Source organism: Necator americanus, chromosome IV (genome assembly GCF_031761385.1).
Source record: "Necator americanus strain Aroian chromosome IV, whole genome shotgun sequence".
Classification (NCBI taxonomy): domain Eukaryota; kingdom Metazoa; phylum Nematoda; class Chromadorea; order Rhabditida; family Ancylostomatidae; genus Necator; species Necator americanus.
Window position 1 is genome coordinate 19,738,101 of NC_087374.1, and position 26,238 is coordinate 19,764,338.

Sequence of the window (26,238 nt, forward strand, 5' to 3'; positions counted from 1 at the left end):
GATGGGAACAAATATTGTAACAACTAGATCTATTTCAGGCAGAATTGGGGTAAAACTTGCTTCATATCGACGTACTAGCCACTGGTGAAGTATTTTACCTAACTGGCTCCGCTCTCTCAACGTAATTCACTTTGAATCCAGATAAAATCCCAAAAGTGTAAGCGGATTTCAGTAACTTATCTGGATCTAACCAAATCCCTCTTAGTTACTGCTTTAAGCCATAATTCACAGAAAATGGCAGCGCTGTATTCGTCGGGATCGACAGATTTTCTAGGAGAAACGTTTTTTGTGACAAGAATCCACAAAGTGAGTGATTTGCTCGCAAGTGTGTCCCGGCGCGAATGCTTGTAGGAGTCGACAGTTTCGACGCGCATAGGTTGAAATGTCGGTGATCCCAAACATGGTCGCTAAATTACTCATACGACGGCACGTTTCTGGAGTGGATTCCTGAACGGAGAAGTATCGTTAAGATCTCTTCAATAAGCTTCAACGTAAACACACCTCCATCTTTAGTGTCTGTGATGATGAGAGTGGTGCTACTAACGGCAGAGCTGACGATTGTGGAGATGGTGGTGCCACCAATGGTAATGGAGGTGGTTGTACTGGTGTGGGTGGAAGTGGGGTTGGAGGCGGTGGCGGAAGTTGATATTCACGAGGATGGGACAATGTCAAAGATCGACGTTTCTGCTTAAAATCCTTCATAACTGTTGAAACAAAGCTCTATAGCCAGTGTCCAAACACACGACGTACCATCACGAGCGGTGCACTGGTAGCGACAACTGGCATAGGGCGTACATCCAGAGGTTGCTGTGTCGCATAATAATGGGACTGCAGTAATGGAGCAACCTAGAACTGAATTTGAAAGAAGAACAAATTTTAAGGTCATCCAATTCAACTTTAGAATGCTGGAGATATGATTTGTTACCTAAATCCGCAAGACATGAACAAAGTAAAAATCATTTTAAAAAATTCATTTCAATTCATCTCATTTAAAAATGTTTAACGTAAAGGTAAACTCATGCAGATATTTCAGCAAAAAAATGGCTGCGTCGATTTGTATAAAAAACAATAACAAAGCAAATGCTCAATTAAAAGAAACTTCGATTAATTTCGATATTGGATAAGCAACATACTTTCGTGAATCTGGCATCCCGTCGTCCTGGATACCGTATTGGTGGATATCCCAAATACTCTGAAACGAGCCACTGTGATTGTTTCAAAAGAGATTCAGAACAAAATGAATCGCTTACGTCGCAATCGTCGTCCACCCACTCTTCTCCTTCCTAGGAACGGAAATTCATCGTCGACATAGTTGTAGTCGTCATAATTCTAGATATTAAGACCTAATCAATATCATTCAGTTGACCATTACCATTAATAAAGAACTGAGTTGTAACGTATTACACGAAACCTCTGCTGAATCAATCAATCAATCCTGCTTTGAAATATGAAAATATCTATATGTTCAAAGACGAAAGGAACTATCCTAAGAAGCAAAATGTTTGCTTCCCTGAATGACTGTTTGATTTTTTATTCAAACGGAAAACCTACCATATCATAGTCTTCTCCGCCTCTCGAATATGTGGTAACTCCTCCAAGCTTTCTGAAAAAGAGTCAGACTTTTTACTTTGGAAACCAACTAATGGTGTTAATCACCACATAACAAATACATCGGTCCTTCACGGGGTCTTTTTAGTGCACTGCTGTGTTTTCAGTCCTTCGCGGAACAAACATAATTGTGCACGCATCCATAAAACCAAGAAAGCAGCTCCTATATCAAACTACGACTACAACATTTACGGTGTTAGTTCGAAAAGCCCTAAAAGAAAACTATCCTCGAAGTTTTTAGATGGAACCTTTATTTGCCTGACGTTTCGGCCCTCGCAGGCACACTATAACAAAACACAGACAGAATATGCCGAGGTTTCAATACAAAAGAACATTCGAACTACTATCCTCGAAGTTACGCTGAAAACAAACAAAATAATGATTTTTTTGTTAACCAATCGAACGTAGATCCCGACTAACTCAGCTCAGCTCAGCTGACCCGACGTTCGTCGGCATCTAAGTTCCAACGCGTTCATCGGCATCTGAGACACAATGCGTGCACGGGCGAAGGCGCTAGGTGCTTAAGCTCTGTCTTGGATTTCACGTGGCTCTCTTAAAGGCAATAGTACGAATCTGACGTTGTCAGAGAATTCGCGTTAGAAGATAGAGATATTGTTGTAGATTGTGGAATTAGGGGTGGTTGCCCTCATCTCTCCCTAATCGCCGTAAAAAAAAACGGCGTGAGAACCACTTTAGTTACGAGGAACGTTAGAACGCTATTCTACACACACGTTCCGGTCCTCTCAGCAACCTATTCGTTGGTTCCACATGAATAAGCTGGTTAGAAGACGTAAGTGATCTTCGAGCTAACGCACGTGGATGCGATGCTTGCACAAAGCGCGAACAAAAAAGTCGTCTTTCACGCCGAGCTATTTCGGTTGTCACGCGCTGCATTGAAGTGCGAGCGGTCGACGATCAGTAATTTTTTCTCACCAGCCTATTCGAGTGAAACCAAATGAACACGATGCTGAGGGGCTCGAAAGTGTGCATAGAGGCGCGCTCTAGCATACCTCGTAGGAACCAAGTTCCTACTCCGTTTTGTTTTACGATTATGGAGAGATGGACGGAACGTGCAATCTACAACTCCATCTCTGTCTTTCCCGCTGATTCCCTCACCATGTCAGATAAGTGGTTTACTGTCTCTAACATTCCATCTAAAGAACGCGGGCGCGGCCAGGTCCTGCACCTCTCCTCCACTCCGCGCGTGTTTTGCCCGCCCACGTTAATATCCATAAAACTAGCTGTTCCGGGATTCGAAATTCATTCATTCCATCAACTTCCGTCAACTGGTAGCCGGACGGAGCCGGCATTGGTAGTGCTTGCGGTCAATCAAGAACACCAGTGCCACCGTCGAGCAGTGTTACCAGCCAAAAGTAAGAGGAGGAGGAGCTGGCGTGGCATTGAGGTTACCTGCAACCTTTCCGGAGGAACACACGCGACCGCTACACTTTCCGGAGCGGCAGCTAGCGGTGACCTGAGGTCAGAGTGGGGGAATTGGGTAAGGATCAGAGCCTAGTGTAAGGGCCGCATTCCTTCATAACTCTCCTCACTTTGATCTTTATTACAACATCTATGCATCAATAGATTCGTGAGCGCGAGCTCTACCGAATCTATTGATCTACCGAATCTCTACCGAATACTGAATGTAATTAGAACTTTCAAGACCTATCAAGGAAACACTTTTTAAAAAAATTACCTGTGAGTACACATAAGCAAGGCTGAGTCCGAGACAATTGCGCCCCAAGGATATATGATTTTTGACATATTTTTCGAAAAGTGAAGTGATAGTTACATACTCGTAATCTACATAATATTGCGAACACTTTTTCTCATAGCTCATATATCTCGCAGCTATAATTCTATGACTCTGAAGATTTTGTAAATTTGACTAAAGTAACACGCTTCAGTTCCAGGAACGACCGACATTACCGGCTTAAAAATTTTTCTCACAAAATCTGCAAGAAAACTATTTGTTGTAGGATGACGTTGCCCCTTGATTTTCCAGCTAAACAAGATTTTGTGTTTCTTGCAGCTGAAGTTACAGCTTCGGTAGTTTGCATTTCTTACTCTGATTTTTGGCAGTTCGTAAATCGCTAACAAATCAGAGTTGCCATCTGCCAGCACAATGCAATAGAAAGCAGTCTTTGTCCTACGATTTGTTCCGATTTTTTCTATAATATGTCCCAGCTGCGGTCAGTTTTGATCCTGCAAAGATACAAAACTTTTCATGAGTTTTTACAGGAAGCTTGTTTTTTTTTGCAATTTATTTGAATTTTTTTTTTCAAATATCAATTGGATACGTTTAATCAGGAGAGAGATCTATTCAATAGTGTCGATTTCAAAAATTCTGTATCTTTCAAATTTTCATCACAAACTTATTCAGCCTCTATTGAGGGTCATTATCATCTAAGCACGCCGACCCCTAGATACCTTAGGTCACACACTGAGCCACGGCTGTGTTACCGCGATGATTACTAAACTTGAAAAGAGTAAAATAAGAAGAAGAATAATGTTATACCCGCAGAGCGAAATTCTTCAAAACTTCTTTTTTGTTCCCTTAATTTTTTGGTTCTGCCTGTATTCTTCCTCCTTTGAGATTAAAGTAGAATAATCAAGTCAAAGAAATAATTTTGATTAAATGGATTTTTTCCACGATCTGTGCAACGAAGCAAACAAACAACATAAAAAAATGAAGAGCCACGGAAGTACAAATCACCCCAGATTCGTGGAGTGATGCTTTTAAATCAATGATCGGCAGGTTGGAAGGCAGAGCCCTACTTTAATCATGGCAATCCTAAATTTCAAGTGTTTCAGGGATTTTTAAGACTTCCCAAGAATAAAACATACTATCTTAAAGGCATCACCCAACGAATCTGAGGTGGTGCAGATTTCAGGTGGAGTATTCGTATACAGGATGGGAGACTACGGAGAGGGGGGTGATTCCGTCCATTTCTTCCTAATTGCCGTAAAAAAACGGCCCGAAAGATACGACTTCATTCGTTTTGGCGCACCATTTTGTACAAGAGGTTCGATTGGAGCGCGACAGTCTTGTGCGGCGCCGCATCTTCCAGACCGTTTTTTACGGCAATTAGCAAGAAATGGACGGAATCACCTCCCTCTCCGTGGTCTCCCATCTCGTATACGAATACTCCACTTGAAATCTGCACCACCTCAGATTCGTGGAGTGATGCCTTTAAAGAATTCTGTTCTGTAAAAAACACTATTCTCTGCAGTTATTTTACTTTTTTTTACGTGTAGTAACGATCACGGTAACACAGCAGTAGCTCAATGTGTGACCTAAGGTATCTGGGGGGTCAGCGTGCCTAGATGACAATAACCTTCCATAGATGGTAAAGTAGTTTGTGAAGAAATTTTGAAAGATACAGGGTTTTTTGTAATCTACACCGTTCAATAGATCTCTTACTCCTGATTAAACATAAAAAAAGGATAAAGCCACTGGCGTATCAATCCACTTGGGATGCGCCAACGTGTTTTATTGGAATTCGTAATCGTTGCGGTTTTGGAACGCGTGTTGGCCTATACTATGACTTGCGGGGGCCAGCCGATGTGTGACGTCAATGTTTTTGTTCTCCCAGACAACTCTGGTACCAATTTATCGACCCCGGAGGGATGAAAGGCTTGGTTTGCACTAGGGCGGTTTCGAACCCTCGACCGAGTGGCTACAACGGACCTCTAACCGACTGCGCCACACTCGTCCTGATTAAACATATCCCGTTGATATTTGAAGATACTTCAAATAAATCGCAAAAAGCAAGCTTCCTGTAAAAACGTATAAAAAGTTTTATATCTCTGCAGGATCAAAACTGACCGCAGCTGAGACATATTATAGAAAAAATCGGAACAAATTGTAGGACAAAGACTGCTCTCTATTGTGTTGTGCCGACAGATGACAAACTTAATTTGTTAGCGATTTACGAACTGCCAAAAATCAGATTGAGAAATGCAAACTACCGAAGTTGTGACTTTAGCTGCAAGAAACACAAAATCTTGTTGAGCTGGAAAATCAAGGAGCAACGTCATCCCACAACAAATAGTTTTCTTGCAGATTTTGTGAAGAAATAATTTCTAAGCTGGCAATGTCTGTCGTTCTCGGAGTTGAAACATGTCACTTTGGTCAAGTTTACAAAATCTCCATTGTCATGGAATTAGATATCAAATTGTTCGCAATATTATGCAGATAACGAGTATGTAACTATCACTTCACTTTTCGAATAATACGCTCACGTCAAGAATCATATGTCCTTGGGGCGCAATTATCTCGGACTCAGCCTTTCTAATGTGGTAATTTTTTTCAAAAGATGTTTCCTTGATAGGTCTTCTAAGTTCTAACTCATTCAAACGGTAGAGCTCACGCTCCCAAATCTTCTGATATATAGATCTTCTAATAAAAATCAAATTGAGGCGGGTTATGAAAAAAAGGCGAAAAAGTCGCGAATCCGCGTCTTCTTCGTCTTCTTTCGCGTCTCCCGCATCTCTGGGGTGTTTGAATCAAAGTGTCAGTTCCTCCTAGTACCCACACATTAATGAGTCTCGGATGTGGACCTGTGGTTCGAGCATCCGGTGAGCACATGCTCTGAGCTGTCAGCGCAGCGAAGCCGCGTCTGTGGCGCTTCTGCTGTTGCATCAGAGAGGCAAGCGCCAATAGTGTCAGCATTTTTCGTTTGCTTTTATACTTCCCAGGTGATAGCAATTCTAATGCTGCAGAAAAAAGTTGAAGAAAAAACACTTATACCTATGACGTCTGTATAAACGTTTTTCCCGATCCCTGCTAACATCTCCATCGACAGAGTGATCTGAGGTTTCCAGAAAATCACTGAAAGACATTTTTAGTGTAGAAGTACGTAATTAGTACGTAATTCAATAAAGTAGTCAAAATTTTAGCCATCTAACCACTTTCTAAAATCAGTTCTTACTCAGTAGGAAAGGATAAGCAAGTTAGAGTTTGCTTCTTCAGGGAACAAGACAATAACTATGACTAACGTCGAAGGAGTCCTTAATGGGGGTGCTGACAACGTGGTGGCGACTGCTGAGCTTTCTATCAGTCCTGAAAAAAGTCCTGAAAAAATATGAATGTAAAATATAAAAATATATACAAACATGTAAAACATATAGAATTGAAAGACTAACAAACAAAAATTATTACGGAGATTACCACACAAAATGAAAAAAGCCGAAATGAAACAAGTAACGTGTCTGTTTCAGAGTCTTGTAATTCCAAGTCTAACAGAGATGTATTCCACTAACGTTCAGCTGCTTCAACTTTGGCTGGTCTTTGAAGTTTCATTTCGAGTGATGGTTCAAAGAAATTCTTCAAAATCACTTCATCAGATGAGTCATCAGCTTCGTCAATGATTTCCGTTGTCGGAGATGAAGTCGTCGTTGTTGTGGTTTTCGGGAAAACTCTCTAAACACGTATTAAGTAGACTGGTGATTAGTATTCGCAGAAAAGTTCATGCTAAAGGTTCAAGGTCGAGGACTAAACAAGCACTCAACATCCTAGATTTGTAAAATGGAAACCGTCGAACAGGTCCGGGTGCTAGCAGGCCCTACTGTCACATCTATGTGGTTGATAAAGTCAAAAGAAATTGAGATGAAAGTCATGGTAGCGCGTGATAGCCGACGCTGCTCAGAGGGATCGGTGGGTGTGAAAAACATGTTGGAGTTCCCGATCTTAAAAAATAGCGTAGCGGGAAGCGATTAGGCGTGTCTTGAATTCTCACAATGTTACCAAGACCGATAGTGCAACATGAGACGTCGGCAAGTCGTCGGAACCTTCACAACGCTTCATGCCGTAGTCGTAGTGGCGTAGCACTTCAACGAAGGTCTTATGAAAGTTTTCATAGCCGCTAAAAACGAAGACGTCATTTATTCTTTGCGTACGTCCCTTAGGCGGGTAGCTCGGGTGAAATCAAATTTCTGGAGATATCTGATGACGAAACCTCGAAGGTGCCGTTGTGGAATATCTTTAAAAATATGTCGGAGCAATGCAGTATGCCTATAGATGTCACGTTGGTTCTGGCAATGGAACGCGGAACCAAGGTTGCTGAGCGCACTCCGGAATCCGCCGATTCGCACAACCTCAACATTAAAAACAAATGTTTCCAGCAACCTTTCATTTTTTAATCGCTACACAGCTCTTCACATAGCGAAAAACCGCTGCATCACGCACTTCTCGACTTTGAGAAGGCATTCGACTGATTCCCACATGAAGTCGTCCTGGTGCGGTTTGCGGCAACATGCTGTTCTAAAACAGCCAATCGATTAGGGTCCAATACTTCATGCCTTACCCACGAAGTCGCATCAAAGCAGCCGCGGGTACGTCTGCACAGTTCCTCATCTGACAGTTTGCATATGTGCTGATTTGTTCCTTGGTTTCGTGAACACAACAACGACAGATGCTTTGAAACGTGCCTCATGGACGATACTTTACGTCATCACCTCAAGAGAGAGCAGAACCGAAGCAGCAATCTCAAGTGTGGCGCAATGCGTTACCAAAGTTTGGACTGCGTCTCTTATCAAAAGGGCAGAAAGAAAAATTATCACTGTCACTGATATCAGGGTTGACAGCACAGGCCTTCCAAGAACCGACACTTTTAGAAATTTTGTCGACCAACTACTCTGATTACTGATCAATTCTGATCAACTACTGCTCTTTGAGAACACATCTGTACGGAGCGTCATTTGACCTCTAAGGCGCTGTGGTACCACGTACTAGAACACAACGGAAGAAGTGCTGCTTTGTCTTGAAGTCATGGAAAGGAAGATGTTGCAACGGAAGAATGATGCCATTCCTTCCAAACCATATCCGCAGCCATAATATCCGTGAGTGACCAGGAGGTAGCTCCTATGGCGGAGACGATGCATGAAACTCAGCTCCGATGGTACCATCACGTATTACGAGACGAAAAGTGCACTCTTCGCAAGATTGGCAGAGACTTAGATGTACCCGACAAATTGAAAGGAGGACTGTCGAAACAACGTTGATTTGACTCTACTCACACTGACTAAAGCTAACTGCCATCCGCACTGATCAAGCATACGACATAGAAATGGTGTCACCAAAGCAGAAAAGCAAACTCCCCAACTAGGCGGTAGAAGTGGTGAAAAGAAGAAGATATGCAGAGAGGTTCCGTCCACTAACCATAAATGTTTCGTTGTCAGTTATCGACTGCTGATCTCTGCTTTTTGTTTTTGCATTCATCATCGTTTTTACTTTCTTTTTCACCATGGTCACTTTGAGATCTTGCATTCTTGCCGCTTTGGTGGGAACATCAATCACCTAAAATAAGTTCCCATTCGGAGAATAATTTAAAATGTACTTGGATATTTTTACAACTCTTTTTGTGGGTGAATTCTGTGTTCAGTAGCTGAAAACGCAGTTGCAGATGTTCAAAATTAGACCAAAAAGTCGCATAGTGATCGAGGCATAGATATAGAAGGTAGTTGGGTGGACAGATTACTGCGCTTCTGTAGCCATCGAACCAACTGTCACACTCATCTGCTGAGACAGGAGCTTGTGAACCGATTTTAAAGCAGCAAGAACTATAAGGAACGTGAATTTTCATACAGGTCTGCTTTAATTGTAAATTCGGGAAAACATATGAGGTATATAATATCATAACAAGGATTCTTTTTCAAGAGTATATACAGCAAGATACACAACAGGACGTTCGGAAATTTTGAAACGAATTCAAATAACGCAAATTTTAAATGAAAGATTTAAGCGGTCTGATTTTTTGTACTTTGATGCAGTTTTAAAGTTATAATTTATAATCGAGTCAAAACGACATGAATCACAAGTGTAGTTGCGGTGCATTTGAGTACGCGCTTGAAACGGCGCGGTGGAAGCAGCAACTGGAACCTAGTTGGGGACCGTCGCAAACTGCATCGATGGCTGCTGCCAGCAAGGGTTTCACCGACGCGCCTCGAGAGAAGCTGCGTACGCAGCTGCGTACGTGCTTCATGTCGTTTTGACCCTACTATAGTAAAGGAACAGAGACCATAGAAACGTATCTGGATGCATTCCATTAAGGATTTTCTAAAATTTCACTCCCACAATTATCTATTCCCTTGTAAAATAAATTCAAATGAGCTAATGTAGTTTTAAGGAAGATTTGTGGGGAGCCACGAAACCAGCAGAGAAGACGCTAATATGCCCACCATGTTCTTAACACCATAAGCTCTATGGTTTTTTGTTCTTCTTCTGGGCGCCGATGCGAAGTTGACTGGTGCTGGTGTGGTTAGATGTTCCCGACCTTCTTCTATCACATTACCATGTTCATCCACATATTCTTCAATGCATCGATACCTTAAATTTATAGTGGCTAAAATTAATGTTAACTAATAGTCAAAATATAGCTAACACAATTAAAATTAGAATTAATCATGAAAAGTATTGCCTATAAATAATAAAAAAAAATTCTGAAAACTGTGAGCAGACAAGGCTGGTTAAACTGCCAGTTAATGCAAGGACCCAAGGAAATTTATCAACAACAAACAAAAAAAGCGAACTTGTGCACTTTTTCTTGTTTCTTTTCTGTAAGTCAACAGGTTTTTTTTTCCCTTAATACTAGGTTCGGGATTCACTTTCAATTTGCGAAGACGAGTTCTACTAAAATGGTTCAACGCGAACTCCAAAAAAGTACCTACCAATTCCGTCAATTATTTGCAACTACAAATTAGCTGACCTATTTAATAAGTAATTAGGTATTGAGGATTCATGAGAGATGACGCGAATGAAACGTTAGGAAAGCGAAATGGCAATTGCACTGCCGTGGAGAGGTTATTACGAGAAATTTCCACTACATTCAGCTGTGTCGCTCTCCTCACTTGAACGGTTGTCTTTCCAGAAATCAGAAACTACCAATTTCAGGGATTTCCCAGTGACCACTGCCACGTGCGGTTTAATTGTGCAAATCCCACCTCTTTAAACGATGCTTGCCCGGAGTTCGTCTCCACGCTCCCAGCTTCTCGTTCACACTGTTCAGTTTACGCTCGTAATCTTCCAGTAACTTGTTGCTAATGGCTTCAACCAGCCATGAAGAAGCTGCGAACAGCACAAGCTGCACATGCAGCAATCTCATAGAATGAGTGGGAGGCGAAGGTTTGAGCTGAAAAAGGCTGATTATCTGGAGAGAACGCAAGCGGTCAGGCAGTGGATCACGAAATATAATAGGCTACTAAAATGAAATAGGAACAGGACAAGATAGAAGAGATGAGTCACAGATGGTCCGATGGAAGCAGCCGGTATGAATAGAGGACAGAGGAAAAAATGCGAGGGTTGATCAATTCCTTTGAGATCCGCCCACGCATGCCATCTCAACTCGGGACCGTATAAGGTTTGTGGACGAGAGTGCAGCCTATACGGTCAGTGTTTTTATCCTCCTGGACAACTCTGGCACTGAAATGTGTAAATGGGGAGAAACGAAAAGTTCGGTCGCCTCTAGACCGGTCTCAAACCATCACCCGTACAGTTGCAACCGAATCCTTTATCGACTTCACTAGAGTATGAGTGGTGTGCGGTTTCCCTGCATTTTCATACTATTCGTTCTCTTCTCTCTGTTCTCTTCTTATTCCTCGTTTTAACACTTTTTCCTCGTAAAACATAGCCAACTAACCTCCACTAGGAGGATCATTGAGTTATTCTTTTTTTTGAGCTTATTGGCAGCTCGTTAAGAGCGACAAATATAAATTATAAATGTTTCATTATATTGTTTTCAGGACGAGTAATAAACGACAAAATGATAAGTATCCTTCCTTTTCTCCTTTTAGAAAGTAATTATTATGAAATCATGAATATGAAAATTGCAAATTTTAGCTGATCCACGGCTACTATATTACCAAATCACCGATTATTGAAACAGCGATAAAAAACCAACGGTGATCTTTAAACTAAGTCATCGCGTTAAGTACACACTGTTCGAGAGTTCTTAGGGGAAGGTTAGGGCGATGACGGCAGTTTACCAGATAATTGTCGGATAAACTAGTTAGCGATGATCAAAAGACCATATAGCTGAGGTACTATTAACGAAGGTTGAAATATGAAACCAAGTTAAAATGTAATCATATGCAAAAAAAAGTAGAATTACGCTATCAGTGTGCTTCCAATCGCTGTCTATGGTTGAACGTTGGATTCGACGCATTTTTCCTTTATGGTTCAAAAATTTCCACAAACTTACGCCATTTAATGGATTCTATCGAAATAAAGCCTTTTTCGTAATATTTAATTTTTTTGATTTAATTTTTAATTTTAAGTTTGGGTTTCTACGTTCTGCTTCTACAGCGCTATTTTTGTTTCTTCTTCAAAATAACCTTATTTTCTTTGATCTAGGGAGAAGAAGTTGAAAGTTGGTGGCCACTTGAAGGTATGAGAAATTTAAGACAAAACAAAAGCGGTACGCGAATAAAACACTAATTTTGGATTAAATTTTAAAAACATACAACTTCTCTTGAGGGAAACGCAAACGCGAAACCATCAACAAAATAACAGAGATAATCATCCAAGCCGAGAAATACAGATGACTAGCACGGATTCGTGATCGCCTGCATTCAGAGTCCTATCGATTTTACGACCTTCTTTTTCCAGTTGGAGAGGATGCAAAGATGATAAAATCTCGCTCCCCGGACAGTTTATAATCGTAATTCAAAAGTGGGGAATCGCTTTTTGGATTCTGCAAGCAATCATTACGGGTCAGTCAAACGTCATTCTTCAACGCACAAGTCTAGTCTCTCTTCTTTGAATCATTAGCCCGTTTATAAATTCAGGTGAAACGTGTCGAGTGTTTGTCTGCGTTGCACGATAAACTACCTAGGAATTTGCACCCTAAATGGTCATTTTTAGTCATTAATGGCGGTCGGAACAGGACCAAAATTCGTTGGTCATTGATTCTTTAGTGGACCGTGCATTTAGCAGATTGCTTAGTTTTCATTTAAAAAACAAGTGAATATGTAGGAGGGTTTTCTCTAGCATCAGATACGTAGTGGCACTCGTAGCCAGCGATGCGTTAACGAGACCGCTAAGGAGCTAGAGAATGCTCGGAACCTTAGAATAAACAAATGAGGATATTGCTTCGGTTCTCCTTGCAGAACTAAAGTAATGCAGGAAATTCTTGGTATGAAATCACTTCTCTTTTTCGTGATATTTGAATTAAAATTCGAGGATGGTAAGTAGAATTATCTCAAAGTTTTTGAAGTTCTCCGTCAAGGTTTTCTGAGAATTTAAGACAAATTTCCCAGATATAAAAAAATTCCTTCTCCTAACAGTCGGCAAGCTCGGCAAACTTCAAAGCTATGCAGCTCGGGTACAGCCGTGCGTAACGGTGCGTGGACCGAAGCAAAAAGAATTTTGTAGAGATAGTTAATTATTACAGGAAAGAAAAAATAAGTTTGGTGGATACTAAGCCTGAAACAGATATGACTGAGTCCACGAAGATCCACGTCATTGACAGATTGAGTGAAGATTTGAGTACTTTGTACCGTATGCACATCTAACATGGAGCTACCTTAAACATACGCACTTACAAAGACAAATGGAAATGTTTCAAAAAATCCTTAGAGAGGACAAAAGGTCAGCAGCACTACCTCATAAATGTTGCATATTGACAGAATTTTTCTGAAAACGACAGAAGCTCCAGAAATGAGGAGAATATTCTTTTACTTCCAACGTTTGTCAAAAGCGCAAAGTTCAACAGAAGGCGATCAAAAAAATCATAAAAAAATCAAAAAATTCAAAGCAATCATAAAACTTTAAGTCATGAATTTCATCTTTTCTTCGACAAATCACAAACCCTACTTAACAAGATTTCCCCTATGGATTTATACTTCATGTATTTAGAGTGAGGAGATTTCTGGAGGATTACAGGCAGACACAGCAGATCCATCCTTAAAAAAGTCTGAATCTGCAGTAAATTTTGCATATGGTCCCTGGTGATTCGGAATGGTGCTATTTACATGAAGATTTCCTCATGTAGTTTAAGAAGCGAAGATGAAGAATCCACGTAAAGAACGAGTGAATAACCCTGATTCTCGTCGTCAGCCACAGAAACCAAGCGATTTCCTAATAGTAGAAAAACACAGAAAATACGACGACAACAACAAGATTTGGGGTCCACTCTTCGCCGGAAGCGGTTGGCACAAATCCAGCTTAGGCGACGATCACAGCAAATGACCGAATGTGCGCCGTTGCTGAGAGCTGCGCGTATTTTCGTGACGGAGGCGGAGTGCGACTCGCACCGACAATGACTCGTGTAACAGACCGACAAGAACTGTCAGAAGAAGTCGAGTAGTTATCAATTAAACGTGCACAAGGACAACTCTAAAGTCGAGTAGAACGGAAAAACCCCGTCGAAATTTCATGATTCGGCCTAGAATCCTAGAATCATGAAGATAGACGAAGAAGTGTAACATTTTGGTGGAACAGTGGCAACTACGTAGTAGGACGTTGGAAAGGCTCTGCGGAGCCTTCCCCTTCCGTACGCGAAAATTCTTCTGATAAAAACAACACTAAAAAAACCAATAAAATGGAGACCAATGTTCCCAAAAACATTTCCTACAGAGAGAACAAAAAAACGTTTCGGGGATAAAGTCAGAAGCAAAAACGAAAAGTTTTGAAGCTCGAGTCCCAAAATGAAACTAATGATCTGCCAAATAATTATCTTCAAGGAAATCGTAGAATTCGTATTACAAAATTAAGAAGATAGGCTGCAACTGATTACAGTTCTTGAATTTTTTAGACTTAAGTTATTTGTTAGAGTGTTCTATAATGTTACATGTTTAGTCACAAGTTGATAGTTGTGTTCCTAGAAAATACTTGATACCTGAAGAGCAACACTTTTTTTCAAAAATGGATGTTCTCTTTTCTCTTCAAATCAATGAATTGACTTAGAAGGAATGGAAGAAACATAAATATTTGGGTAGTCTACTAGAAAAATAAAAGTCCATAACTCACTCAGCAGGACTCAGAGTTTCTACCAAAGTACCACTCTAACAACCGTTTTCAAATGTTCTCACCACAGAGTATTTTAACTAAGATTAACACCCTAATTAAATACTAGAATACTCAAACAGAGTCCAAAACGTTTGCTCTTTCAGCAGAATTTGGATTTCACTGAATAATAAAACAAGAGACATTTTTTCCATAGAAAAATTTAAGAAATTGCTAAGAAGCCTGAGTGTAGGTGTGATAGGATGAACTCTCTTAACAACGAATGTAGCTGTTGTATTTTAGCCCAAGAAGTGCTTCAACCTGAATTTTATTTAAGAATACTTAATTTTGTACTCTTATGCCAAGCTACATTTTATTGAAAAAAGTCCGCAAAAGGCTTAAGAGGAACTTGATAGTCCTGCAAGGAAAAACGCTTTACGATTCTGTTCTACTCTAATTTCACAAATGTCGTTTGTATTCGACTCTGAGCAGGTGTAAAGGTAGAAACAGAAACCACAGTTTATCACATGGAAAGAAGACTTAAGGTCACTAATGTGCGGTGGATTCCAACTATTGATATCCTTTAATCCTTGCACTCCTTGCACTCTTCGGTCACAGAAACTCTGATTTTTGCACCCAACCAGATGTTCAGTGTTTATTCTCAGAAAGCCTGACATCTGTCAGTGCTATGTACTTTCAAAGGAGGACGAAGGAGGATTTTGCAAGATTTCAGCAAAGATGTATTTGCAAGAAAATGTAGAAAATGTTCAAAACCTTAGAAGAATTTGAAAAATTTAAGTTTAAATCCGTTCCAAGCTCTGTAGGTTAGGCTTAAAAAAGAACGAAAATCCTAATCAGGTTCCAATCCTCCTCAAGCTTCACGAGTTAAACTGAAATAATTCGCTCGGAGTTATGAACCTCCACTTTTCCGGGTGCATTATCACTTGTAGCATTGAAGGCGTAAGAGAAATTGAGAAATCAGAGCAGAAAACTCATAGCAGGCCAACCATAAAAGGAGACCTACAAGATTCCACATGAATGCAGTACGATTCATGTGCGTATTATCGCGCTTAGCGAGCTACACTTTACCAGTTCAACCGTAACAGATGCTACAGTTTCCCTCCTCCACTGAAAATCTGATCTCCTTTTCCTGATTAACAACTTTGCCCATTTATACATATTTACTATTTGTTGTTCAGTTTCTATTTATTGTCACGTTACTGCATGCAGTCCTCATGCATGTGCATATTCACTCAAGCGGTCAAAGCGCTGATCACTTTTTTTCTCCTCCTTCCTTCTGGTTTCTTAACTGCTTTACATATTTATGCGTGGAGCTTAAAGGCATCATCCCACGAATCTGAGGTGGTGCAGATTTCAGGTGGAGTATTCGTATACGGGATGGGAGACTACGGAGAGGGAGGTGATTCTGTCCATTTCTTGCTAATTGCCGTAAAAAACGGTCCGGAAGATGCGGCGCCGCACAAGGCTGGCGCGCTCCAATCGAACCTCTTGTACAAAATGGTGCGCCAGAACGAATGAAACCGTATCTTCCGGGCCGTTTTTTACGGCAATTAGGAAGAAATGGACGGAATCACCCCCCTCTCCGTAGTCTCCCATCCTGTATACGAATACTCCACCTGAAATCTGCACCACCTCAGATTCGTGGAGTGATGCCTTTAAGAAGCCTTGTACCAGTGAAAATATTATTATATTATTGAAATTAATTTTTTATACAGGGGACGGGTATGGTGTAGCGGTTAGAGGTTCCGCTTCGTGCACGGTCGATCGGAGGCTCGAATCCGCACTAGTGCTCACCAAGCCTTTCATCCCTCCGAGGTCGATAAATTGGTACTAGACTTGTCTGGGAGGATAAAAACGCGGACTTGACACATCGGCTAGCCACCGCAAGTCATTGTGTGGGCCAGTTACACGTTAGTCAATCTCAAACGATTCTGAATTGAAGTGAAAGTGGGGCGCATCCCAAGCGGATTGATTAAGCCGGACGCACACCTTATCCTTCAACTTCTATACAGCACCACAGAGTCAATTTTTTAGGAGATCATTTTATTTGTAAAATTATTTATATACAGCAATGGTGGACCAGAAAGGGCAACAATATTCTGTTGGTATCAAGACAAAAGAAGAAGTATTCCGCAATGAGTTTCTTTGCTTTAGTCAAACTTCAAATTTTACCAGGATTTTTCTAGTTGACCAGGTTTCTCACCCTGCACTTTGGAAAAGAACACATATTAAATACTTTTTTCCTGTTTTCCCAATTCCCGAGTTAGAAGCACAATAGAACTCCTACTTGCTGTGAACATTACTACTGAAAAATGAATTTCTAGGTCCTAATTGAGATGCCTCAAATAACCCAAGCAGACCAAGAGGTTGAAGGAATTTATGTGGTCTGGAAACCTAGTCAAAAACAGGTCTTTCTATCACATATTTTCTCAAACCATGCCACCAGACCAGAAGTTTGGTATGTAAAATCCATATCTGGAATAGGCTGACGGAATCGGACTAGATACCCACGGATAATATGTGTTGCAGAGAAAACAGGCGAGTTCACTCTCCGTACATATTTGTAGATCTTGAACAGCGGCGACCATCGGTATTGCATCATACTTGGGTATAGCACAATAGGTAAGAGGTACTGCTGCGACCGCGCGGCTTATGGTTCAAATTCGGGTAAAAGGAAAAAATCGATTGTTCAATCAAATTTTTTATCAATCCGAGGTCGACAAAGTGATACGAGACAGGTCGGTGAGAATAAAAGCACTGCCTTGGTACAGAGGCTCACTTAGAGTTGATAAAAGAATTGATGAAGAATTAGAGTTCTTTTGTTTCTTTTGTTCTCACATCCTTATCCTTCAATTCTTCTGAACTATGATGTTTGTTAAGTGTTGTGCTCACTCATTTGCAGCTTCCCCACTACCGCTAAGCCATATTTACTGGTCACTGGAAAAAACAAACTGAAGTAATTTGTATAAACAAGTAAATGGCTTGGAATATCCATCTTATTGTTTACATCCTCACCCTTTACACAATGTACTTGATTGCGGCATTAAGCGAATAGAGCAAGTCAAGAAGATTTGAAGAGAGAAGTTTTCGGTTGAAGAGTTCTGCCTCAGAAGTAAATTTCTGCTTTAATACCAGTTTGAGTATTACTTGAATTTTACTGGTATGAATAATAAATAAAAATGATAAATAAAGAGGAACCTTACTGTTTCTTCCGTTATCCTTAAAACTTTCATAAAAATTTCCAGTCCATTGCTGGTATGTGCACAAATATTCGCTGGATAAATAAATCGAAGTAGAGAAGGAGTTTTCAGAAGAACAACTCACATCAAAATCTGCATCATCTTCTATTCTTACGAGATCCTTTTTCTGCACTTCTACTCCAATGAGTATAAGACAGAACAAAAACATCCTTGCCGCGACGGATTCTACCAATTTTCATAAAAATTTGAGGACATTGAGAAAATGTTCTGAAGGAATTTGTTAGGTTGGGGAATAATATGCCCTTTTTGTCTTTTTTCTCTCAAGCCTAAGAACGATCGTAAAATAAAAATTCTCTGACAATTTTTATGCGCTGTTTGATGGAGGATTTTTCACTCTGTAAGAGTGTAGCTTTCTGATATATCAATTTCATTGATCCTTCTTTTTCTTTGAAGTGGAGTGTCAGTTAGACAAACGAGCAAGTTTCGACAGCTTCTGCAGAGGAGAAAGCGACGGAAGATTTTCCACTTCTTCAAGGATTTTTAGGAATCATCGAAGAACCTGAACGAGCTGGAAGCCATTGAATTGTGAACGAAATTGGCAAGATTTGTTTGACGTTGCACGAACTCATGCACTTTCCCATACCTGATTATGAGTAATTTACTGGGAAATGACTCTCCCATCGTCATTTATGAGGATGTTATGAAGAACTCACAAACTTTCTTATTGCAGCAACTTCAGGTGTAATTTTCAATTTTTTGTATGCAAGGAATAAAAAGTAGACAAGATATGTACGTCGCCCCTAAGAAATCAATGGTTAAAGTAAATGTTTGAAAAATTGGACTGCGAGAGGAGTCCTCCAAGAGATATAGAAATAGATCAACAATTTAAACAGTCTCTGGTGCGCGTGGTAGAAGATCTGGATATTGTGCACGACGCACCTCTTCTTTTCTTGATGGTAAATTTTATATTTAATCAATCCAACAAATCTCTGTGGAGGACCCTAGAATAAATTGGTTTCAATAAGTTTCAAAGATAAATAATACTGTCATGATAATAACATAGTGACTGTTAACGTTTAGTGGTAGTTGTAAGTCATTTTTCGATACCTTTCAACCAGTCTCAGTTTGATTTATGGTAGCATTTCTATGTTTAGGGTATAAATCCGCTTTTATATAATGTTTAGGTTTCGAACTGCTTCGCCTAATGGTTGAATGGGCAAAAGACCGCAGTGGTCTTCGCAACTATGCATTCTTTATCTACAGAGATAAAGAATCGTGGTTGGTTCGGAGAGAAGCATTTGTTATGTACGCTTGAAGAGGGAAGTCCCAACTCAAACAATTTTTCTTCGTTCTTTGGTTGACATCAGCTCAATTTCAGGTACTTCGAAATGTTTATTATTACTGCTCTAACTTGATCTTGATTTGATTTTTTTCAGTTTTTAAAGGAGCAATGGAGGTTCAACCTTATTAATTCAAACAAGGGAACTATGGAAAACTAGGGTTGAGCATGCACACTTCAACATGGGTATCGAAAGATCTTAGGCCTACAGTAAATGCAGAAACAGTAAAACTGGGTCAGAAATGGATTTCCAGAAAGTTACTTTTAAAAAATGTAAAGACAAAAACTCAAATCCCTTAATTCTGAGTTGTAGGACATTTTTTCAAAGCAAAAAAGTAGACAATGAATGATACTTTCGTTGGCGCATCTATAGAACGCGCAAAGAGTGACTGAGGGAGAAAAGAATCTCGCAAAGTAGAAGAAGCAGAGGATTCCTTAAGGAACAACCATAAGCTAACGGCTGTGACAAATTTTAATGATCAAGCAAATGGGATTGAAAAGGAAAAAGAAAAAAATCTAGACGTTTATTTGTTTAGTCAACTGTGTGTACTTATTCGCTTATTTATTTGTTGATTTACATGTAAATACTGACGATTACAAGCGGGAAAAAGGATCTATAGAGAAAAAAGGAGGCAGGATGGCGACATCAGGTGTTTCTGGGAAAATTAAAAGGAATCACTAGAAACAACCGCAATAAGTCTCAAAAGGTAATCCGTTCGTCAAGAACTGACAATTTCCTTTCGTTTCTCTGGAAATTTCCTCTAAGCCTTTTCATATCTCCTTACCATTTGCCTATGATCTATTTATTTTGCACACATATGTACAAATAAACATAGAACGGCTGTTCTCTTGACAGAGAAAAAAGGTGGATGGCGCGTACGTTTTTAACCGAAAAGGAAACGTTAACCACATAGAAATGACCGACAAAACGAAGAATGGTGCTGTTTTTACTAGACGACTGTCGACGTAGCGAAATGCGCATAGAATTTATTGCTTTGCGGTGAAGAACAGGAAACTAATGACCAGGAATTAGGTGAATAAGTGCTTCTGCCCTTACGTGGAAATTCAGAAACGAATTTTTTCCCATAAGGATGTATGAAATATTGAGCAGTACACAATACATAGCCGCTGAAAGTTTTCGCTGAAAATCTCTTTTATTTAGTGTCAAAAAAAGATTGGAAAAGCAATTTTTATGTCTAGAAAAAGGCTCCTTTCATCACAGATATATCAAAAATAGAAAGAAACACGGTACAGAAATCTTCTCAGTGCCAAATTTCCCAGGTTAGAGCTTTGTCTTTGAAAAAGTTCTGTAGTCAAACTAACCTGCTTTGAACCTAAACGATAATATAGTAGGAATTTACTTCTATTTGGTCGCATTCGTTGGGATCCAATGATATCCAAGTCGAAGCAAAAATGGGATTTCCTACTTACTCAACGGTGAGACGACGAAGAGTATTCAAGCGCAACAAAGGAATCCTTTTTACCGTTGTTGAATCACGTTTTTGGCATTGTTATTGTTTCCAAAGATAGAGTTGTTCGGATTTTACCCTAAAGACTGATCCTTCGCAGAAAGTTCGAATAGGTTCCGCGGATCCTTTTCTTTTGGTCGCACATGAATGCTAGAGGTTCAACTAAGACGAAGAAAATGACGAAGAGCTAGCAAACAGTGAACCATCGATTGTCGAAGGCAAGGGAAATATCGGTATAGGAAGATTACCTTCAACATTTCCTTGTTAAAAAGAACGTTTATAATTGTTTATTCCATTATTATGTTCTAAAAAATCATAATCCACACACAGTGCATACGTGAGAGGCGGGGGCGTAGCGCAGTCGTTAAGAGGTCTCGTTGTCTACACGATCGATCAGACATCCATATCCTCCCTAGTGCCAACCAACCCTTTCATCCCTCCAGGGTCGATATTGGTATCATTCTTGTTTAGGAGAATCAAAACACTAGTTTGATACATCGGCTCGCCCCCGCAATTCATTGTAACGGCCAGTTACCTCACACGATTCTGAACTGAAGTGAACGTGGTGGCGCATCCCATGCGCAATGTTTAACGCCAGGCACTCTATGCTTTTCATCCCTTAATGCATGCGTAGGTGATCTCCTGTGTATCTGCTGTCATAAAAGAAACGGAGGGAAGTTATCCCGTCGGTGGCTACTAATATAAAAGTCATTGAATCTGCCGACGTAAAATTACCTAGCTCGACAAAAATAATGCTGCATGCGCCATTCCAAAGTGGCAACAGTAACTTGGACAAAATAATGAGTAGAAAGAGGAGCGTTAAAGAAGCGAACATTAAACGAGTATGTAAAACATTAAAGAATAACTTGATTACGTAATGCAGTCAGTTAAATCTAAAAATGGAAATTAACATCAACGGAGGAGACTAGGAGCTTTTTTACGTCTTTTGCAATGAATTCCCAGGATTTTTTTTGAGTTGTACTGGAAATGTACACATCCTCCTTTTTCTGTTTAACGTAACGCTACGTATTCAGTACAACGCATATATTGAAATGCAAATTCTTCGTTACTTCCGTATGTTTAGGATTATTTAGTTTTTCAGGAATAATTATGCAAAAATTCTACAGCAAATGTCCATCACTTTTTTAAAGAACGTGCTTTTCACTTTATCAGTCTAACGAAGAGAAAACTACTAAAATTTGGAAATCATTTCTACGCACTTTTGAAGAATGATATATGTTAGGGTGAACCACGAGGTCAACAATGAATCAACTGCATGTTCAACGATTGGCAACAATTATCTACAGTAAATAAGGTCAATAAGACCGCAATCAACGGATCAAAAAAAGATCGTAAGATTTAGTATGTACATATGAAGAGGGAATTTCGTCTGGTTTTGACATTTCTAGGTGACCGCAGAGATCAGCTGGATCGACGCGACCAACAAATATGATGGTGTGCTAAAGTTTCTTACACATTCATTCGTACATGAAGACCATACGACCACTAATTGGTATGACCTCGTTCCAGAAACGACTACGGACTACACCACGTATGCACAACGCAACTTTCGTTGCTCGAGAGCAATTGAGAACTAGGACTGACAGCCAAAATAACAGGGGAGTTAGAAAAAGAAAAGGAAAGGAAAGTGAAAAAAGTGAAATTGGTGCTGCATAGACGGACATACGTTCGGAAGGAAAAGAAAATAAGGAAACAAGATGAGAGCAAACGCTTAATTTTCGAAAGAAAAGAAGAATTGGCAGTTAAAGGAGGAGATGGTGAAAGTAGAAGTTGAAGAATAGAATTAAAGTATGCAGCTCTAAAACGGTTTGCAACAGGATCCAAATAAAATAAGAAACATTGCTATTGAGACGGAATAAGTAATGTTCAGAAATCACCAGGAAAAAGAAGAAAACAGATGAGAAAAGGAGGAGTTTTTCTGCATACAAAGATTCTCCGTAAAGGTTTAGAGAAGAGTGGAAATTTGAGTAGATTTTGGATGCATCTGCACAGTTTTTTGCCAGAAGAGAATCACAGAGTTCTGCGAACTTATCACCATGAACGGATTAATCAGAAGGGTAATCCAGAGATTAAAAAAAGCATGAAGAAAAAAGTTGCACTTAAGGTCTGGGAAAGCGAGGAAAGCTCATAAAGTAATTTTCCTAATCACTTTTCCGCAAACACTTTTCTTTTCTTCTGTTTCGTTTTCTTTCTTCGCTTCCAGAACATGTAAATGTGATGGTGTGCAAAAGACATATAAATAAAGGATGAGTTGAAGGATTTATCTTCCATTTCCACAAAATTTGCACAAAATTTTCATAACACACCGAAATTTTTCTTATTTTTTTTAGGCACTTAACTTTAAAACTAGTTTTTGAGAACTTCGCGCTACCACGCTAGCACTCATCTTTGAAAAATGCTAACGTCTTCTCGTGCTACAGACGTTGCATCGCGGAGTAGTTGACCGTCGACAAGCACGTGAAAATCGTGCGCAATTTACATAAGTATAGAGACGTGACGGGCGGGTGTGGCGCAGTCAGTTAGAGGTTCGTTGCAGCCACACGGTCGAGGGTTCGAATCCGCCCTAGTGCTCACCAAGCCTTTCAACCCTCCGGGGTCGATAAATTGGTACAAGAATTGTCTAGGAGGATAAAAACACTGACTTGTTCATCGGCTGGTCCCCACAAGTCATTGTATAGGCCAACACGCGTTCCAAAACCTCAACGATTACGAATTCCAGTAAAACGCGTTGGCGCATCCCAAGTGGATTGATACGCCAGTGACTTTATCCTTTATCTTTATCTTTTAATGATGCGACGCGAAAATATTGCCCGAGAAAGGAGAAAGTTTTTTTTTTTAATTTATAGTCGACTACAAAATTGGTATTAGCCAAGAAATAATTGAGATAATTTATTTATTATGAGAAACGATATGTGAATGCAATTTCTATGTGGACGGAGTGTAAGCTGACGAAAAATTCAATCCCGAATGCTGGGGGTCTGCCTAAGATTGTGGTTTTACTCATTATTGTCTCCAGTAATGGAGCTTTCTGGAATTAGATTAGATAGATTGCCTGAGAAGTAGATAATTTTGTTTTTTCTCATTCTTTTTTTCGCAAAGTTTTTCATATATTTCATCCACTTATGAATTCATCCCAAAAATGGGTGATATCATGACATTGTCGTCCATCTATATCTATTTTCATCTATATAATATATATTAATACATTAATATTAAATATTAAATATTATTTCAATATTATATATGTGTTGTGAGAATTGCCCCGAGTCGCCTCAGTGAGCTCTCGATGCGTGAAATCCGTCAAACTGGGTCATAGCAATCTGTTACTCTACTTCGCTCCGGAACTGTCGTCAACATCAAGGTAGTATGGAAAAGCGAATTTTGCCGATCGTTCTGATAGCAATGGAGGGACTTCGTAGATCAAGCTTATTTCAGCTTTTCCGCTCTACTGCTTACCGTACATGATGCTTAGATCTTACTAAAAGTGAGCCAGGAAGCATTGATTGAATCACCCTGAGTTGGTAGTTGCTAGGCTCTTTTAAATCCTGAGGTGTTCTGCTCTATGGATCACAGAGAACGTGAATTTATCACAACTGTATCACATACTCATTGACCATGCGCTATTGAAGGACGCGTGACCAGCATGCGTCGTTTAATATGTAGCGGTTTCTACGGACATTTTCGAAATCCTCTTGGATTACAAAAAATTGTCGATCTGCAATGCAAATGAGAGTAACGTAGAGAGTAACGAGTAGAATCTTATAGTACCGCTATAATATGGTATGGAGAAGACAAATTGACTTATCCAGTTGTTGAAATCCTATTTTCGTTTTCAGAACGAAGAAATTCATTCACATGATGTTGCAGTAGTAAGGACATGATGTAAAAATGACTCTAAAATTTCCTTTTCCAAAGGCGAAGGTGAGAACCTCAAGCCAAAGTATGAATTCAAATGTGGCTGTCGATAGAAGGGCTTCGTACGTAAATGAATAAGTCCAAATTTATATGTTGAACAGAAAGAGGGAAATGTAAGAAATACCTGTTTATCACTGGAGCGCGCCATCTAGAGGATAAATAATGTGCGTTAACACATTATTCATCATTAGGTCAGTTGCCAACTGCACGTTAATCTCAAGGGTTACCTTGCGTAGAAGGTATTGAAGGTATTGAATGGGTTCATTCAGTCAACTTAGGGAAAAATGTACCAACCCTCTAACTTACTTTTTTCTCTTAGTAACTTTAGTTTACATGTCAATGATCCTCTAAGACTAATACTTAGTCTTAGGATCCCGGTTGATTTGATTGTTTACTTCGAGAAATAAGGGCGCCACTGAGTGCCCCCACTCCGCCCTGTGTAAAAGTTCCAAGCAGGTTCACAAGGTCACCTCCTAAGTTCGAGTAGGAATTTGCGGTGAGATCATTTCGGCTGAAAACAGAATAAAACCGCCATTCGTCGGGAAAAGCATACACGAACGATTTTTGCCCAAGTATGAGGTCCGCGCCTACATAGCTCATCAGTGATCCATTCATACAACAATGGATCGTAGCGGAAAAAAGAGAAGAAGCCAGTACAAAAGCAACTTAATCAATAAATGAACTTGTTCCTTTTCCTTCGATTTCCTTCTCAGAGGATAATAATGTAATGGTAAAGCTCAAAAATGGATAAGAGAGAAAGAAACTTTAGGAGAAAGAAGACAACACGGTGGAGAAATGGTGACTGAGCAACACACAAAGAAAGGTAAACTATATGCGGAGGAGGATCCAGGATCCACTTGGATTTCGATCTCAGCGTGCGTTTCGCTCTTACAGTAGCGTTTCGCACGAAAACGGATAAGCAAATAATATATTCTAGCACAGCTTGACGCTCACCTGAATCCGTTTACGGGCGAACGAACTGTTCTAAAATCACGGAATCCATTGCATTCGCGCTCGGATCAACAAATGAACAATACGACTGTTGTGAACTTGATACCGTATCATCTTAACGAAGCGGATTTTTAAAGGGAAATAGCATTTATAACAAAGGCTTCTAACAACAAAGACGACGCTTTCGCTCAGTGCTGTAAGAAGAAGAAAAAATCGGGCGCATGAATGATGTCCATGTTAAATTCATGACACAACGGCTCAAGGGGAACCTGTGCTATGCAGATATGCGACTCTAAAATGGCATGGAGTGGGCACAAAGCGAAACTTTCTGTTTTCCTTTCTGTGGTGCGCTTTACTGATGTGGTTTATTTGTCAATACACTGGCCTTAACAATTTTGGTTAAAGAGCGATTTTTTAGCGGAATATATAGGGATGAGTAATAAATAACTTCCGTTTCGTTTCTCATACATTTTTTCAGGAATATTAAAACGACGAAAATTTGGTTGTGACTCATTGAATTCCTCTGCTTACTCTCTCATTGTCTGACGTGGATTTTATTCCAGTATTGACTCCAAAATATCGTCATCGAAATTCAAAGGGCGACCGCTCTTTGGATCGTTTTTCAATTTCGGGACGGAGTTTTACTAACTAATTTCTAACTGTCCTATCGGTTATCACTCCTTCACCGTACACACTGCATATTTTTCGAGCCGTTGCCGCAGCACTGTCACCTTGCTCCCAAAGCATTATGTGGCGTAAGTGTATTTTTTC

At 39.9% G+C, this 26,238-nt stretch overlaps 1 protein-coding gene across 4 annotated transcripts; it reads right to left on the bottom strand.

Annotated features, from left to right (window-relative positions):
* Positions 1-270: 270 nt before the first annotated feature.
* On the bottom strand, positions 271-17,980 carry RB195_001971 (uncharacterized protein; the record flags this gene model as incomplete). 4 transcript variants are annotated; one of them, XM_064198998.1, is made up of 13 exons in its annotated part: positions 271-447; positions 502-687; positions 751-846; positions 1,134-1,192; positions 1,251-1,329; positions 1,552-1,603; positions 6,362-6,442; positions 6,610-6,673; positions 6,874-7,033; positions 8,771-8,908; positions 9,790-9,937; positions 10,552-10,739; positions 17,897-17,980. In XM_064198998.1, the coding sequence occupies 13 exons, from the start codon at positions 17,978-17,980 to the stop codon at positions 271-273; spliced, it is 1,512 nt and encodes a 503-aa protein (XP_064054879.1). The 4 variants fall into 4 exon arrangements, with proteins under 4 accessions (XP_064054879.1, XP_064054881.1, XP_064054882.1 ...); XM_064198999.1 differs by lacking the exon at positions 17,897-17,980 and having other exon boundaries at positions 10,552-10,712; XM_064199000.1 differs by lacking the exon at positions 17,897-17,980 and having other exon boundaries at positions 6,610-6,685; positions 10,552-10,712.
* Between the last annotated feature and the right edge of the window lie 8,258 nt (positions 17,981-26,238).